At 38.8% G+C, this 18675-nt stretch overlaps 1 protein-coding gene across 2 annotated transcripts in view; it reads left to right on the forward strand.

The window, feature by feature from the left end:
• LOC126365897 (serine/threonine-protein kinase Genghis Khan) overlaps positions 1-18675 on the forward strand; it is a 323790-nt gene that overhangs the window by 60903 nt on the left and 244212 nt on the right. For both annotated transcript variants that reach the window (XM_050008618.1, XM_050008619.1), the window contains exon 3: positions 1080-1259. In XM_050008618.1, the coding sequence (XP_049864575.1) occupies positions 1080-1259 (180 nt within the window). The remainder of the gene's footprint in view (positions 1-1079; positions 1260-18675) is intronic.

Genomic DNA, 18675 nt, shown 5'->3' on the forward strand with positions numbered 1-18675 from the left:
GGAGAATCTTAATGAGGTTCCCCCCCCCCCCCCCCCCCCCCCAGCCTCCCAGTATTAGATGACCACTATTCAGTGGTTGATTACTGTGAAAGAGAGAAAAATTAGAGACAACTATGCTTCGCTTCAGTCACTGCCAAACATTTTTAAAAGGTTGAACATTGTATCATATTTCATTTTTTGTGTTTTCTTTTGTAGAGTGCCTTGTTATATTTTTTCTATTATTTTTTAATCTCAAATACAAAGAAAATTCTCAAATAAAAAAGAAAGTTTTGAAATTTCTTTTATGCAGTCTTCAGAGTGAACTAATATTTGGACAATGGAGGTCTATAAAATGGTATTAACTTCTCTGTTTAATTTATTGAGATGTATGGTATGTTGGAGACATACTTCAACCACTGAAGTCCCCTGCAGTGGTAATCAATGCAGCAATCCTGAATTTAAGAGAGACTGCTTGCATCGCTAATCGTTATAAAGGAGATAATGTCTTAGCTACATAATGGAGAAGATAAGTTTTTTGTTTTATTTAAATGCTAGTTATGCCTTAACATTATTGGGATATATATGTCATGATAGTGTCTCTTGAATTATATTGGCCTCCATATATTTATCATTTGTCTTAATTTGTGGTAAATGCACTCTTTTATTTAGTGCCTAACCATTAAAATTAATGTTAATATCATCTTATCCATGATAATGGTTGTTCAGCACTGTGGCCCTTACTTAGTTGAAGAAATATAGCAATCGGATACTTTCTTTGAACTTTATACCAAGACATGTTGCAGGCTTTCACCAATCTTTGATTGACTCATTACGGTAAGAAATATTTGATTGCATTAAGCTAATTAAAAACAGTTTGGAAGTCCAAAAATACATTGGTATAAGTAAAATCCAAAGAAGTGGTTGGTCACAATATTTAATCTTGTAAATATTAGATGAATGACTGAACATAGACTTAAATTTATTCCATATTCTGAAATGAAAGGATGAGAGTTCAGCCTCTTAGGTTCATATTTACTTTGTAATTTTACAGTGCAACCAACTCTTTTGAATAACATTTAAAATATGTTTTTGTGTTACAGTTGTGACAGGAGAGGCCCGTTTACGTCAACTTGAAGCACTGTTCCTTGGTGGTCCTGTGCAGGGACAGGGCCAATGCTTCAGTATAGAAACTTTGCTGGATGTACTTCTGGTGCTGTATGATGAGTGTTGCAATTCTTCTCTTAGAAGAGAGAAAACAGTATCTGATTTCATCGAATTTGGTTAGAATTTTATTAGTCATTTACAAATTAACCTACTTTTGCAGCTTGTGACAATTGTTGGCATGCCTTTTTTTTCTAGCACTCAGATTAGTTATTAACCAACAAATGATTCGTGTGCTACTGTTCAATAATTCTCATATGAAATGTGATGGTAAAAGCATATAACATATTATGTGGCAAGTTGAGTGGAGGATGTAAACATATAATAATTTTTCATGAAGGTATGTTGCGTCCATGCAACTAATTGAAGGCAGTTTGTTTATTGCCATACGCATTTCGCTTCCTTTATTTGTGAAGCATTTTCTGTGGTTTGTAATACAGGTTTCCTTTTATACATGTAATAAACATATTATGTGGTAGTTACAATACATTGCTATGTTACATTTTGTCGTGTTTGTTTTTTAGGTTATAATTAACTTTTCTAGCACAAATTTAGTGATGTGAAATCATCATTCGGTGTTACTTAAGATTTCCAGCACTGTTAGCTCGTGTGTGGTCCTGGAGAAGTATTTGTTAGTTTACATACTCCAGATGGCTGGTTTCTGGCATTCTTTCACCCACATTTGATTCAACAAATCACAAACATCACTTGGAATTTCCATTTTGTGATCAACATATGTGCATTTTCAGTATGTAGTGTTGCCAACTGTCATTGTGTGTGTGTGTGTGTGTGTGTGTGTGTGTGTGTGTGTGTGTGTGTGTGTGAGAGAGAGAGAGAGAGAGAGAGAGAGAGAGAGAGAGAGAGAGAAGGGGGAGGGGGGAGATTAATTAATTATTTATTCTCATTACATTTCAAATCTCTGTTTGTTATTGTTTTGGTGGCTAGCATGATCAGAGAGTTATTCCTTACATGGATTTGGTCATTGAGTACATTGCAATGGCTCTTTGTTTGTGAAAGTTTTCTTGCAATGTCAGGAGCTTTTTGTTGTGATTATTAACTCTGATAACTGTCATATCATATTCTGTGTTGGATGGTTCATGCCCATGTTTTATCAGGTGTTCAGTAAAGGTAGAGTGGCTAGTTTAATATTTCCAACCTCTCTCTCTCTCTCTCTCTCTCTCTCTCTCTCTCTCTGCCTCTACCTCTGCCTCTCACCCCCCCCCCCACCTCACCCCCTCACACACACACAAATATCCATAAAAAATATAATTAAAAAATCCTGCTCTAAAGAAAGAGTGACACACACACACACACACACACACACACACACACACACAAAACAAATAAAAAATACACTCATGATCATAAATTAATGATAATGCTGATACATGGTGAAACAACGCTCTAGTGGACAGTTTGCGGGTTTTAAATCACCTCAGGGTATGACCATGCGGTGCATTTGACCTGCAGTCGTCGCACGGTGGCGCTGGCAGCAGTCCATATACGTAGAGGTCTGTTGGGGCATGTCAGAGTACGGTGCAGTGAGTAAGTGTGCCGACAGTTTAAGACATGCTAATGGTGACTGTGTGTTGAAAATGGCTCAGAGAACACATACTGTTGACGTTATGAGGGGTAGAATACTAGGACGACTGAAGGCTGGTCAAACACAGCAGGTTGTAGCACGAGCCCTCCGTGTGCCACAAAGTGTGATCTCAAGATTATGGCAATGATTCCAGCAGCAGGAAACATGTCCAGGCGCTACAGTATGGGACGTCCACAGTATACAACACCACAAGAAGACCGATATCTCACCATCAGTGCCTGTAGATGGCCACGGAGTACTGCAGGTAGCCTTGCTCGGGACCTTACCACAGCCACTGGAACAGTCATCTCCAGACACAGTCTACAGATGACTGAACAGATATGGTTTATTCACCTGGAGACCTGCAAGGTGCATTCCACTGATTCCTGGTCACAGGAGAGCCTGTAAAGCCTGGTGTCAAGAACACAGTACATGGTCATTGGAACAGTGGTTTCCAGGTTATGTATAGCGCCAGTTTTGTGTAGTGTCACATTGTGTGGCACCACATTCTGCAATTATCCTTAATTTATGAGCATGAGTGTTTCAAACCAAACACATAACACAAACAAAAGAAGCCAGATAAACACACAATGAGAATCAGCAACACAGAATTAGAACTTCCACACATTCACACAACAAGTCTGACACACATGACCACTGTCTCTGTTACACTAAGTCACAACTTTGACTGCATCTCACATGAGCAGCAATCTAGCTGTGGTAGGTAGTGTTGGTAAGAGGGAGGGGAGGTGGAGGGGGTAGCATGGTAGGAGTGGGGGAGATGCTAGTACTGTGTGTGGGAGCATGTAGGGACACAGTGGCAGTGGGATGTTAGGAGCAACATGGGGAGGCTGTGCTGGGGGTGGGAGGGGGGGGGGGGGGGGAGAAGAGTTAGAGAAAAGACTTTTAGATGAATTGATGGGATAGAAGGCATGTGTGTTCTGGACTGGGTTCAGAGAAGGGGATAAGCAGGCAAAGACCAGGGGATTTAAAGTAATGAAGAACATGTTATAGGGAGAGTTCCCACTGTGCAAATCAGAAAAGCCATGTTGGTGGGAAGAATCAAGTTGGCACAGGCTGTGAAGCAGTTGTTAAAGTGAACCACATTGTGTTAGTCTGCATGTTCAGCATTTGGGAAGTCCAGCTGTCTCTTGGCAAGAATTTGGCAGTGGCCATTCATTTGGACAAATAACTTTTTAGCCTTCATGCTCACATAGAATGTGGTCCAGTGGTTGCAACTTTCACAGGTGGTGCTGCTTGTGATAGGGTGGGAGATGCCATGACAGGACTGTAGTAGGCAGTAGTGGGAGGATTTGTGGTATGATTCATGCATCTGGGTCTATTGCAGGAATATGAGCAATGAGGTAAGGGGTTTGGAAGAGGGATGAAACAGCTGTATCCTGTCTTTACCATATCCCTGCATGCTTCCAAAGGCAGCACTAACATCCTGCCCCACTCTTACCCTGTTATCCCTCCCCCTCCCCTTCCCATGCTGCCTCCTTTCTCCTCATTGCCCACTTCTAGCTAGATAGTTTCACATGTCAGATGCAGTTGCATCAGGCCTTAGCACCTGGAGACAGTTGCCATGTATGTCAGATGCTGTGTGGATTGAGAGAACAAGAACTTTGTCCGAAAGTAAAAAATATTTCTAGTATTCTTTTTCATTGTGCCTGTCTTGCAATTAACATCTTCTCTCTGATATAAGTAACAGTCTATCATTTCCACAAATGGTGGCAGGAGGACACACACATATAAAGGTCAAGGAGTAACAATTGTTTTTGTGTGTTCTCCTGCTTTCCCTTGATAAGTAGATTTTTTTATTCTTCCCTGTTACATTACATTTTTAAAAAAAATGAAAATTGATTACTTTTGTTATTCCGTCCTCTACATAATATTGTTTTTAATCCATCCTTCATCTTCTGTTGTTATAGAATTAAGTATCTTATGTTTCAAAATGAACTTGTGTTACACTGGAAATGTGCTCTTTCATGAAACTCACAGATTATATTGTGGAATATGTTAAATATGTGAAATCTACTGACACCTCACCTGTTCAGCCATCAGTGCAAATATGGTAAACCTATAAATAGTTATCCTCCTAAATGATCACAAAATCTGAATCTTGGGACGATATATAACTCATAATATGTGATAATGTCTGAAGTGGGTGAATAACACACTTTTTGCCATATGATAAATAAGTAAATAACAAGGAGACTATTGAAAGTCCCTTCAAATATTCACTATTTTGCTGTAACTCTACCACCTGCACATAGTAAACACTTGGAAAAGTCAGACTAACTGCAAATATCTGCATGTGATGCAACTGTAGCATTTGTTTTCATTGTTATGAGTTAAGTACATCTTTTGCTCTATGGAAAAAATAATGTAGCTGGCTGGGTAAAATATCTGTTCACCAAGTGGCAGCAGGAGAATCCACACATATAAAGATTAAGGAAATTAATGCTCCTGACTTCTTAAACATTGCCAGTCTTTTTTTCTTTGCTCCTCTTCCTTCCCCTTCAACCCTTTTGCAGAAAAAGGAGCCCCTGTCTCCAAAAGCTTGCAAATTTCTTTAATCTGTATATATGTGTGTTCTCATGCAATCACTTGGTGATTAGATTTCTTTATCTATGTAGTGACATTATATTTTCAAAAATTGATTGTTCTTGTTGATATATTTGCTTTACTGAGATAGATGAGACTGGACAAGTTACTTAAGTTTGATGTGGTCTCTCTTCTTAACTGAGTTTTTAATCATCGTTTGAAAAGCTTCCTACATGGTAGAGCATAAGCAGTCTTCAAAATATTTAGCTATAATAGCTGTTCCTCTTACCAGTTCTCTTTTTCCCCTCTGTATCACTACTTTTTCCTTTTTTTTCTGTCGCCGATCATAGACTTCTTCTCTTCTGGTGAAAATTCTCTTTTTCTCTCTGGTCACATTGTCTCTAGAGATTTTGCTCTAAACTAATGATTTTGCATATTGCAGTTTATTGGTAGTTGTTTTGGTACGAGATTGCAATTCTTACTGTTTTCTGTGGCTGCTGCTACTGCCACTACTCCTACTGTTAAGATCATGTTCAAAAGAAAGTATACAAAAGGAGAGCATCACTAAAAGTGTTAATTGGCTGAGTAAAAGATTCAAGTGCCAAGTGATTGCTTTAAAAATGTAGACATCTTTTAACAGAAATAATAAATTTTTGAAAGTAATCAATTTTTGAAAATATAATGTAATTCGATAGATGAAAAAAAAGTCTGCTCACCCAAAGACAGCAGGAGAACACACATACAGAGAGATACAATTAAATATCTTTATTTTTGTGTTCTCGTGCTGCCACTTGGTCAGGACACTGTTAGGTGTCTTCTAATTATTTACAAACTAACAACTTGTCCTGAGTTTACACTGGTAAAACTTTCTATCTATGATTGGACAAATTTGCTGGCATAGCAGTGATATTATTTATGGGCTACTGTATGGAGTTATGATTAATGTCCAGAGGAAGATATTAGAAAACTGAATAATGTCACTTTCATGTAACTGAACGATTTAAGCAGTGCGTGCCAGGACACTTTTAAAGAGGCAGGAATGTCGTTTGTTCCATATTTAATTGGCATTTGGAATAATGTCTTGTGGTAATGATGGAAGCTGTGAACTAGTTTACAGCCTGGCCCACCTATGATCAGTGTATCTGCTAGTGAAAGCTAAATCAGAAATCACATATAGACAGAAAAATGTGGTGGAGGACTTGATGAAATATGTAGAAGAAGGAAATATAAGTAGGTTGTGGTGATAATAGTTTTGTGTGGGCCAATGGCCTAGTGTAAGCCTTTCAATTAGAGACCACTTCATGCTTCTGCTAGACTACATGGGCTTCAAGATGTGAAAGCTGCAGAAAATGTACTAACTGCAGTATGGAAAATGACAGTAGGTCACACAACTGTGACAATAATGTTTTGGAGTGACCAGAGAACAGTCATCATTGCAGGGAGCTATGAAGATCAATCACATGCTGTTGATCGTGAAGCAACAGCATGTGCTATGAGTTCTGTGAGTTGCCAAGAGGTGGCAGTGGCACTGTTTACAAGCAGTAGTTGACATTAATTCCTCATAATACAGCCAGTTTGCTTGAAATATTTATAGATTATATACAAAAACCAGGAACAACAAGCAAATATTAGAAAAGGGGTAAGACAAGGATGTGCTCTCTCTCCTCTTATATTCAATGCTTACATCCAGGAAGCTATAGACCAAGTTCGAGAAACTACTGAGGTGGGGATCAAAATTAATGGGCAGAAGATAGACATGGTACGTTATGCGGATGATATTGCTATAGTCATGGAGACAGAAGAAGATCTAGAGGAAGTCCTCAGAACAACGGAAAAAATTCTATACAATCAGTATGGAATGAGAATAAACAAGAAAAAGACTAAAGTGATGGTATGCAGTACAGGAGCAGAATATGAACCTCCGAGAATTAGAATTGGAAGAGAGGAGCTGGAAGTGATACAGGAATTTACTTACCTGGGAAGCAAAATCACAAGGGATGGTAGAAGCCGGAAAGAAATTGCGACCAGAATACAAAAGGCCAAAATTGCATTTAATCGGAGAAGGAACTTACTCACCAGCAACAACATCAGTCTGAAAATAAGGAAACGCATCATGAAAGGTTTCGTTTGGAGTGTGGCCCTATATGGATGTGAAACTTGGACAGTTGGAAGAGCAGAGAGAAGACGGCTAGAGGCCCTGGAGATGTGGTGCTATAGAAGGATGATGAAGATCAGATGGACAGACAAAGTAACAAATGAAGAGGTGCTTAGAAGAGTACAGGAAACCAGATCTCTGTGGAGGCACATCCAAACAAGAAGAGACAAACTTGTAGGGCACATCCTACGACACAACAATATCATTGGAACAATAGCAGAAGGAGTTATTGAGGGAAGGAATCGGCGGGGGCGACCAAGGATATCATACATGCAACAGATCATGAATGACGTTGGATGTAACACATATGTGGAAATGAAGAGGAAAGCAGACAGAAGAGAGGAATGGCGCTCTGCTGCAAACCAACCTCAGGGTTGAACACTAAAAGAAAGAAAGAAGAATACAAAAACTTTTCTCATAAGTCAGTCTACTTATCAGTAAAAATCACATCAAAATCCTTACAATAGTTCTTGAGGTTAGACCAAACACACAAATAAAAATGCGCAAGGGCTTCAATTTATATGTTAGAGATTTAAAAAAAGTGGGATCATGAACACCTTACTAGTTACAGCAATTGCTGATGGCTTATAACACTTTCTGGGTTATAACATTGAATGAACATGAATTTGTTTAAAAAAGTGGAACATATAACCATTTAGCTAACAAAGATTTGAGAAAAAGATGGATATGTATGTTGTTTTAAGATTAGCTGTTTATCAACATTGATGTTAGCTGCATTGATAGTGTTTGTTTTCCTCACTGTTTGAACATGCCCTTATTGGGTTAAATCTTGTCATCTTATAACACAGTAGCATTTTCATAATTGTAAGATGTGGGCTTTTGTTACGGCATTGGAAGAAATACACTAGGATTGAAGAATACAAGCTAATTAAATACATTTTAAAATAGCGCTGTCCATAAACAAGGATTGTATTGGTATGTAAAATTAAATTAATTTCAAAATTAGATTAATGTTTATGAATTTTACTGCATATAATAATATTGAAATCTTTCTTTGAATTACTGTGAAAGTTCCGAGAAGCAAGATTGCTTCTCACCATAGGGTGGTGAGAGAGATTGTGTAAGGAAAACCTGATTCAACACTATAATGTCATTGCAAAGGATGCATCACTGATACTGACAGAAGGTCAGCACCATTATTTGCAGTATGACCGATTGATATATTGAAGTTTTGTCAGATGCTGCCAGTTTGGAGTCTTACTTTTATGAGTCTGCAGCTGTCCAGTTGTGGGGGAGTAACTTCTACTATGTGGGCTGACATTCCTGGCAGTCACAATGATGACTAACAGAAGATACGGTCCAGCCAGATATTCCACGGATGAGGAACTAATCTGTCAGACTGGAAGCTGTTTTACTTGGGAGCAGAGCACCTTGTGCTGCCACTCCTTAGCAGTGCATGTAACATCTTACTGGCTGTATGATGGGACTGTCCCTTGAGCTGTCCTCCATGTTGCTGTTGGGGACGTCCATCTACTTGCCCTTATGGCTACGCAGATCTCTGGAGGCAAACTTGAGGAGTTCAACTATGCTAAATGAGAATGCTGTGACTTAAGCAGACATTCAAAGTGATGCTAGGCTGTGGGCACATGCTCACCAGTGCTCTGGACATGCTTACCAGTGCTCTGCCCTGCATGAGGCCCCGGAACTGACTGCAGCCAACACCAGGAACTACGACTGCAGATTCTGTGATGGGTGTTGATGTGTCACTCGGTGTGTTCCTGTGATATGGATGCAGCATGGCTGTTTCCAGTTCATGCCAAGGAGTAGACTGTATCACTATAAAACACGTGGCAATAACTAGATGTTAATTTAATGCTGTCTCATTGGTGCCTTGGGCATGACACACGTTTTCACCACTGCCTCTCTGCTTGACTGTCGTGAACTCTTATTGGGGTCACATCCAGTGAACTACCTACAGTTTGATTGTGGAAGTTCAGAAATTCACTCCATGCAATTAAACCTGCGTTGAGAATTATTGTGATAATGGTCAGTTTTATTTTATGCTCTTTTATTTATAAAATTGTATATTATTGGCATTTTAAAATAAGCTGTAATTTGTTGACAACTAAAATGAATTAAGGAAAAGAACTTCTCTCTTGAAGCCAGACAACCTGTGCGATGCATCTAAAATAATTGATAGTCAGGAGTGTGACAGAATGACAGAAGTAATTTGTGTTGTTAGTTTAGTTAGGTTTAAAGGCCAGCTGCAATGCTTGTAGTTTACAATAATTGCACCCTCCAGCTTTTCCTTTGCTGTTGTGTACTTTGTGTTGTATCAAATTGTGGTACACTAAGTGCAAAAATTTAAGTTTTTATAATGCATTAGATTCATGACAAAGAAAAGTTTTACCCATCATTATTTAGGAAGTAATTGTGGACATTTTATATTGCATAGTATAGTGTGCTGTGCAGTTTAATTTTTTATCGTGTTTTATGTACAAAAATGTTTAACATTGAAGTGCTAGTAGAAACACAGTTTTGATTTGGAATACCGCTGACAAAAGAGATGGCTGAATAAAGGAATCACGGCACTTTGTGGTTTAACAATGCTAACTAGGTGGGAACTTCTACATCCACATCTACATTGGATACTCTGCAAATCACATTTAAGTGCCTGGCAGAGAGTTCATTGAACCACCTTCACAATTCTCTATTATTCCAATCTCCTATAGCACACAGAAAGAATGAACACCTATATCTTTCTGTATGAGCTCTGATTTCCCTTATTTTATCGTGGTGGTCATTTCTCCCTATGTAGGTCGGTGTCAACAAAATATTTTCGCATTCAGAGGAGAAAGTTGGTGATTGGAATTTTGTGAGAATATTCTATTGCAACAAAAAACGCCTTTCTTTTAATACAAAATGGGCTGCCCTTCTTTGAACTTTTTCAATGTACTCTGTCAGTCCTATCTGGTAAGGATCCCATACTGCACAGCAGTATTCTAAAAGAGGACAAGATAGTGTAGGCAATCTCCTTAATGGATCTATTACATTTTCTAAATATCCTGCCAATAAAACGCAGTTGTTGATTAGCCTCCCCCACAACATTTTCTGTGTGTTCCTTCCAATTTAAGTTGTTCATAATTGTAATTCCTAGTAAAAAAATTCCAGTGACTTGGAGAAAGGTCGTTTTAGCTTACCAGATTTTCAAATCCTATGTATGAACTGTTGTTGTGAAGCTTTAGTTGTTCCATCTCCCTGATGTGAGGTCTTAGCAGGTATTCATTTAATCCGAGAATATACTTATTTGTTACATCCCTTTCAGATTTTGCATGAAGGAAATAATGGTTCTGAAAGTGAGAGTTGTTCAGATTTCTCTCTTGTGCCTCATAGTAAGAAAAAGCTTTATTGTCTTTGGCCGAACCTTCATTTTGGGGGATTGTTTTCCTTACAGAACTTTAGTATGCTATAAAGTTATAAACAAAATAGTGCAAGACAGTATGAACATTTACCCATAACTGAGAAACACATTTGGAGCAACACATTTGGAGTAGACTGATCCTCCACCCCAGGTTAATCGTTAGTTCTATAAATAAAATGTCTGTTTCAATCCTTCAGATATGTGGCTACAGATGTAAAACTGTGAACTATTTGCATGTCCGCCAGCCGCGGTGGTCTCGCGGTTCTAGGCGTGCAGTCCGGAACTGCGCGACTGTTATGGCCGCAGGTTCGAATCCTGCCTCGGGCATGGATGTGTGTGATGTCCTTAGGTTAGTTAGGTTCAAGTAGTTCTAAGTTCTAGGGGACTGATAACCACAGCTGTTAAGTCCCATAGTGCTCAGAGCCATTTGAACCATTTGCATATCCCAGTTGTGCTTGTCATTGAATTGCATGGACTAACATCAGCTAATATTTTCGTTGTTGTTTTTTAAGCCTTGTTACTTCAGCAGTTATGTAATTATGATATAGTATCCCTTAATTGAAAATTGGACAAGAATGTCGATCCCTGTCTGCTCGAAAGGTACTTTATTTAGCAAATTGTTATATGCCTAATATGCCTAGGTTGTTAAGTTGGAATGACCTTCTTTCTCTGACACTCAACAGCATGTCTTTTTGTGCTAAATACTCTTGGATAGTCTCTTAGACACTCTTATTGTGCCTTTGGTAAATCTGTATGGGTTAACTTTGAAGGTTGTGCAAAATTTCTCTCTCTCTCTCCGCATAAAAGTTTTTGTTTGACTGTCCATTCTCAATTCTTTTTTTATATCCTCAGATGTATTCAGCATACCTGTAGGGTGTGGCAGTTCAGATAATTTTGTCCTGCAAAATGTCCCTTGTCCTGCTAAATGTCCCTGTAAGGAGCAACATAGTTGATGTAATTAAAATTTAGGCAGCAGGCTTTAGCATGAGTCAGTGGGGCCCTTTTGTTTCCCTATATTTTGTGTTGTCCAGTGATGTTCTCTTGAACACACTATTCCCAATTTGTTAACTGGCCAGAAGATACCTTCAGTCAATAGCAATAGCAAAGCAAATAGTGATCTCTAAAGACTGAATAAATGCCCAAAACGATTGGAATGGTATTTATTGATTGCCATGACAACTTTCTCTCATGATTGCCGAATAGTTTTTGTAATCCTTTGAGTCCCAACAATATGAAGACAAATAATTTTTTTCTTTTTTACAGAAACCACTTGGAGTTTAAGCTTTATTTCGAGTTCTGTAAGCTTGTGCCATTCTTTGTCGCTATATATAAATGTATGCTATAAGCCCCAAGGTTATCAACAACAATACACAACTCTACAGGACCCTCTTACAAGAAAAGGTCCCCAGCTGTGGGATCAACTTTTTGAATTTATCTCGACAGTTATGTATGTTAAGATACCAGTTATTACACGGTGCAGCTGTTCACACTGGTGGGCTCTCATTTGTGAGTACCTGTTGAAAAAATATTTCGGAGTCTTGTGTGATAGTAGCATTTAAAAAGTTGCATTATATAGTCTGGTTGCTTGTTGCAATGGATAGGATAAGAGTTTTATATGTAGGACGTTGTGGGTTCAAATCTCGTTACATGCAGTTAACTTTTTTTTAATTTTCAGATTTTCACTGAAATGACTTTGATCATCATTTTTATTCAGTTAATTGCTGTAAATGTAGTTTTTTCTTTCCATTCCTATACCACATAATTTTAATCATAATATCAATTTTTTCAATTGCTTTCATTTTCCTTCCTATCATTCTTTTCCCACTTAAAATCTGTGTTCATGTGTTTTAATTAAATTTTATGTATTAATTTCAATTCAGTTTCTTTGTTTTATCACTGTTTTTTTGTCCCCATTATGGCTATTTCTCATTTTTCTTGAATTTCATTTAACTTATAAACCCTTCTTGTATTTTTTTTGTGCTAGTGTGATAGGTATTTACATTATGTTTTAAATGTCTGTACGATGATTACCATCTAAAAGAAAACTGATAGATTGGAATTTTCAAATAATTGAATATTGTAATTGAGAAGTATAATTAATTTCACATTCACGAAAATTCCTATTGGAAAAAGAATGATATAAAGAAAAACTGAAACAAATGAAAAAGTTCATATGGTGATTAAAATGATGCGATGAAGTAATAGAAATAAAAAATTACTTTTAACCCTTTGACTGCTAGAGGCGCATCATCTGCTTGGTTAGCTTAGGTGCTGTGGCCTGTGGCGTAATCTGGCTACCTGCACTAAGTGCGTGTTCCTCTGAGCCGCCGCTGGGACCGGAACAGCCCACGCTGTCTGACCTGCCCTCTGCTGAATATTTCTGGACTGATTACAACTCGCACAGAGCCAGTGTGAATTTTTGGCGACTTTGAGATCTACTAATATCTTGGGCAATAGTATTTGTAAAGAAATCGAGTGTGGCCATCTTGTAAAACTTTATGCAGTCTTTTAAGGGTACTAATGAAAAGAATTTTATGAGCCATATTGAGCCAGAAAATTGTAGGTAAAATCGGCCAAAAACATAGGTGCCCAAAAAATTTCATTGGCATGTAGTAATCTAACAACACGAGGTTCCTAAATATGAAGTTTCATTTGTGTAGCACTTTCCAGTACTGAATGAATTAAGTGCAAAATTAAAGATTTTGTAAAAATGTTAAAAAATGCGATATTTTTGTTCTGATTTTGCTAAAATACTATGTTCTATAAAACATTCCAAAGCTGTATAATTGGAATGAAAGTTGGGTGCAAAAATCATTCCTGAAAACAATGTAAACTGTCCAGTCTGAATTATTTTTTTATATCCTCAGATGTATTCAGCGTACCTGTAGGGTGTGGCAGTTCAGATAATTTTGTTCTGCAAAATGTGCCTTGTCGTGCAAAATGTCCCTGTCACGGGACACAGAACGGCCACTGTGCTCCCTGCCACCGTTGGACATGCAGCTGCCAGCAGCAAGTCGTATACTCTTCGCTCACTTATTTGTTACATAGTTTAATTCTCAATTTCTTTGCGTGTTTTTGATGCTTGCATTGTTTAATACATAAATTTCGGGCGTATTATAGTATTTGAGAGTTGTAGCATCGCGTTTTAGTACCTGAATAGTGTAAAATCATGTAGTCTCCTTACGCCGCCGAGCAGTGTGTCAGCAGTGCGCAAGTAGCAGCATTACTGCATTTACAAGGCAATCTTGTATTTTAATAACCGTTTAAATTTTGTGTCGAGTTGTTTGTTCTCTCTGTAGATTAGTTCAGACGGAGGAGATAGAGAAGATCCAAAGAAGAGCGGCACGTTTCGTCACAGGCTTATTTGGTAACCGTGATAGCGTTACGGAGATGTTTAGCAAACGCAAGTGGCAGACTCTGCAAGAGAGGCACTCTGCATCGAGGTGTAGCCTGCTCGCCAGGTTTCGAGAGGGTGCGTTTCTGGACGAGGTATCGAATATATTGCTTCCCCCTACTTATACCTCCTGAGGAGATCACGAATGTAAAATTAGAGAGATTTGAGCGCTCACAGAGGCTTTCAGACAGTCGTTCTTCCCGCGAACCATACCCGACTGAAACAGAAAAGGGAGGTAATGACAGTGGCACGCAAAGTGCCCTCCGTCACACACCGTTGGGTTGCTTGCAGAGTATAAATGTAGATGTAGATGTAGAAACATCAGATTCACATATCTAGTAGAGTGAATGCATGATGAAAATGAAATTTAGAGTGCAATAGATTGATAGCAAAAAGATATGAAATAAAATTTTTATTCTTCTACTATTTTCCAATAATCTACAAATTAGTTGGAAAGATGTTGATTTTTGAGAAAAGATGACAGCAGGGTATATTCGATACTACTTTTACAAACACCGCTTTCTATTAATGCTTCAAAGCCAATCTCATTTGACCAACCAATAATTTTAAGCCCCCACCCTCCCCAGAACAGGGCTAACAACAAAGCCAAAGTAGCAAGAAAAATTGCACTGAGAACAGGAGAACAGAGTTTTAACTTTGACTTGTAATTTCCTGTTGATCAAAGGCATTCGAAATCAGTTACGGAAAACAGGTTATGTGCAAGTAGACCGAATGTGATCTATACTTGTACTACTAGGGATAAAGGAATATAACTGTCTATGTTACATGTTAATAATTTAAATGCACCGTATTTAGATTAATATATGGGTTTTGTTACACTGGTGCTCCCAAACGTGTCACCCAAGCTCACTCTTTTCCAAACTGTTTCCCTGTCACTTTCTGTTTCCTCAGATTCAGAGGAAGTGCTGACTGTAGTTCTTGCTCTCCCTTCTGATGTAAAGCACTGAGTACTATATTTTTGAGATTCTGTTGAAGACTCATCACTGCTACCAACATCAGATAATTCACACTCACTGTCACTCCTAGAGAACATATCCAGGATCTCTTTATCTGTGCAACCATGGTGACGTGACATTTATCCCATAGAAAACAAGAAAACTGACAAAAACATGGGAAGTGAAGGTGAATTCCACAGAGAGGGAACACAACAGCAGACATATATGCACTCTCGAACTACACAGTCAGACCACTGAACAGCTACTAGAAGAGCAGGGCGGAAAGACAGCTCTGTGTGTTTACATGTCTTCCGCACTCAGGTAGTTGTGACTCAGCGTGCCTAAACTCTTCCCTAGTGGTGGAAAACTGGTGGCACAGTGTGCGTCAGCAGGTCCATAGCACTGTAGGGAAGACCCAACGGCTATTGTTAAAAACGTCGGGTGCGCCAGGGGAATGGCGAAGCAGGACAAGTTAAAACGTTCCCTGTAGTCGAAGGGTTAAGCCTGTTAACTGAATAAAAATAATGATCAAAGTCATTTTGATAAAGACTTAAAATAAACAAATGCACTGCACCTGACGATATTCAAACTCACAACCACCTGCTTGTGAAGCTATTATCCTATCCACTACACCACACATCCAGCCTTTGTAATACGACCTTTTTTTTTTAGCATCACACAAGCTTCAGAATTTTTTTTTGTCAGTTAATCACAAATAAAGACCCACCAGGGTGAATGGCTGCAGGGTGTGATGCCGGGGATTTTAACCTACATCACCGTATATATGGTTTCAAAAAGTCGATCCCACTGCTGGAGCCACTGCTGGGGACCTCTCCTTGTTAGTCATACAGAGTGGCAGACTGCTCCCAAGAGCTTTCTATGAAACATATGAAGATTTTCTTGCAGCCAATCCTGTTGTTGTTGTTGTTGTCTTCAGTCCTGAGACTGGTTTGATGCAGCTCTCCATGCTACTCTATCCTGTGCTAGCTTCTTCATCTCCCAGTACCTACTGCAACCTACATCATTCTGAATCTGCTTAGTGTACTCATCTCTCGGTCTCCCTCTACGATTTTTACCCTCCACACTGCCCTCCAATGCTAAATTTGTGATCCCTTGATGCCTCAAAACATGTCCTACCAACCGATCCCTTCTTCTAGTCAAGTTGTGCCACAAACTTCTCTTCTCCCCAATCCTATTCAATACCTCCTCATTAGTTACGTGATCTATCCACCTTATCTTCAGTATTCTTCTGTAGCACCGCATTTCGAAAGCTTCTATTCTCTTCTTGTCCAAACTAGTTATCGTCCATGTTTCACTTCCATACATGGCTACACTCCAAACAAATATTTTTAGAAATGACTTCCTGACACTTAAATCTATATTCGATGTTAACAAATTTCTCTTCTTCAGAAACGCATTCCTTGCCATTGCCAGTCTACATTTTATATCCTCTCTACTTCGACCATCATCAGTTATTTTACTTCCTAAATAGCAAAACTCCTTTACTACTTTAAGTGTCTCATTTCCTAATCTAATTCCCTCAGCATCACCCGATTTAATTGGACTACATTCCATTATCCTCGTTTTGCTTTTGTTGATGTTCATCTTATATCCTCCTTTCAAGACACTGTCCATTCCGTTCAACTGCTCTTCCAAGTCCTTTGCCGTCTCTGACAGAATTACAATGTCATCGGCGAACCTCAAAGTTTTTACTTCGTCTCCATGAATTTTAATACCTACTCCAAATTTTTCTTTTGTTTCCTTTACTGCTTGCTCAATATACAGATTGAATAACATCGAGGAGAGGCTACAACCCTGTCTCACTCCTTTCCCAACCACTGCTTCCCTTTCATGCCCCTCGACTCTTATGACTGCCATCTGGTTTCTGTACAAATTGTACATAGCCTTTCGCTCCCTGTATTTTACCCCTGCCACCTTTAGAATTTGAAAAAGAGTATTCCAGTCAACATTGTCAAAAGCTTTCTCTAAGTCTACAAATGCTAGAAACGTAGGTTTGCCTTTTCTTAATCTTTCTTCTAAGATAAGTCGTAAGGTCAGTATTGCCTCATGTGTTCCAACATTTCGACGGAATCCAAACTGATCCTCCCCGAGGTCCGCATCTACCAGTTTTTCCATTCGTCTGTAAAGAATTCGCGTTAATATTTTGCAGCTGTGACTTATTAAACTGATAGTTCGGTAGTTTTCACATCTGTCAGCACCTGCTTTCTTTGGGATTGGAATTATTATGTTCTTCTTGAAGTCTGAGGGTATTTCACCTGTCTCATACATCTTGCTCACCAGCTGGTAGAGTTTTGTCATGACTGGCTCTCCCAAGGCCGTCAGTAGTTCTAATGGAATGTTGTCTACTCCGGGGGCCTTGTTTCGACTCAGGTCTTTCAGTGCTCTGTCATACTCTTCACGCAGTATCGTATCACCCATTTCGTCTTCATCTACATCCTCTTCCATTTCCATAATATTGTCCTCAAGTACATCACCCTTGTATAAACCTTCTATATACTCCTTCCACCTTTCTGCCTTCCCTTCTTTGTTTAGAACTGGGTTGCCATCTGAGCTCTTGATATTCATACACGTGGTTCTCTTCTCTCCAAAGGTCTGTTTAATTTTCCTGTAGGCAGTATCTATCTTACCCCTAGTGAGATAAGCTTCTACATCCTTACATTTGTCCTCTAGCCATCCCTGTTTAGCCATTTTGCACTTCCTGTCGATCTCATTTTTGAGCCGTTTGTATTCCTTTTTGCCTGCTTCATTTACTGCATTTTTATATTTTCTCCTTTCAACAATTAAATTCAATATTTCTTCTGTTACCCAAGGATTTCTAGCAGCCCTCGTCTTTTTACCTACTTTATCCTCTGCTGCCTTCACTACTTCATCCCTCAGAGCTACCCATTCTTCTTCTACTGTATTTCTTTCCCCTATTCCTGTCAATTGTTCCCTTATGCTCTCCCTGAAACTCTGTACAACCTCTGGTTCTTTCAGTTTATCCAGGTCCCATCTCCTTAAATTCCCACATTTTTGCAGTTTCTTCAGTTTTAATCTACAGGTCATAACCAATAGAGTGTGGTCAGAGTCCACATCTGCCCCTGGAAATGTCTTACAACTTAAAACCTGGTTCCTAAATCTCTGTCTTACCATTATATAATCTATCTGATACCTTTTAGTATCTCCAGGGTTCTTCCACGTATACAACCTTCTTTCATGATTCTTAAACCAAGTGTTACCTATGACTAAGTTGTGCTCTGTACAAAATTCTACTAGGCGGCTTCCTCTTTCATTTCTTAGCCCCAATCCATATTCACCTACTATGTTTCCTTCTTTCCCTTTTCCTACACTCGAATTCCAGTCACCCATTACTATTAAATTTTCGTCTCCCTTCACTGTCTGAATAATTTCTTTTATTTCATTGTACATTTCTTCAATTTCTTCGTCATCTGCAGAGCTAGTTGGCATATAAACTTGTACTACTGTAGTAGGTGTGGGCTTCGTATCTATCTTGGCCAC

The sequence above is a fragment of the Schistocerca gregaria genome, chromosome 4, assembly GCF_023897955.1.
Source record: "Schistocerca gregaria isolate iqSchGreg1 chromosome 4, iqSchGreg1.2, whole genome shotgun sequence".
Classification (NCBI taxonomy): Eukaryota; Metazoa; Arthropoda; class Insecta; order Orthoptera; family Acrididae; genus Schistocerca; species Schistocerca gregaria.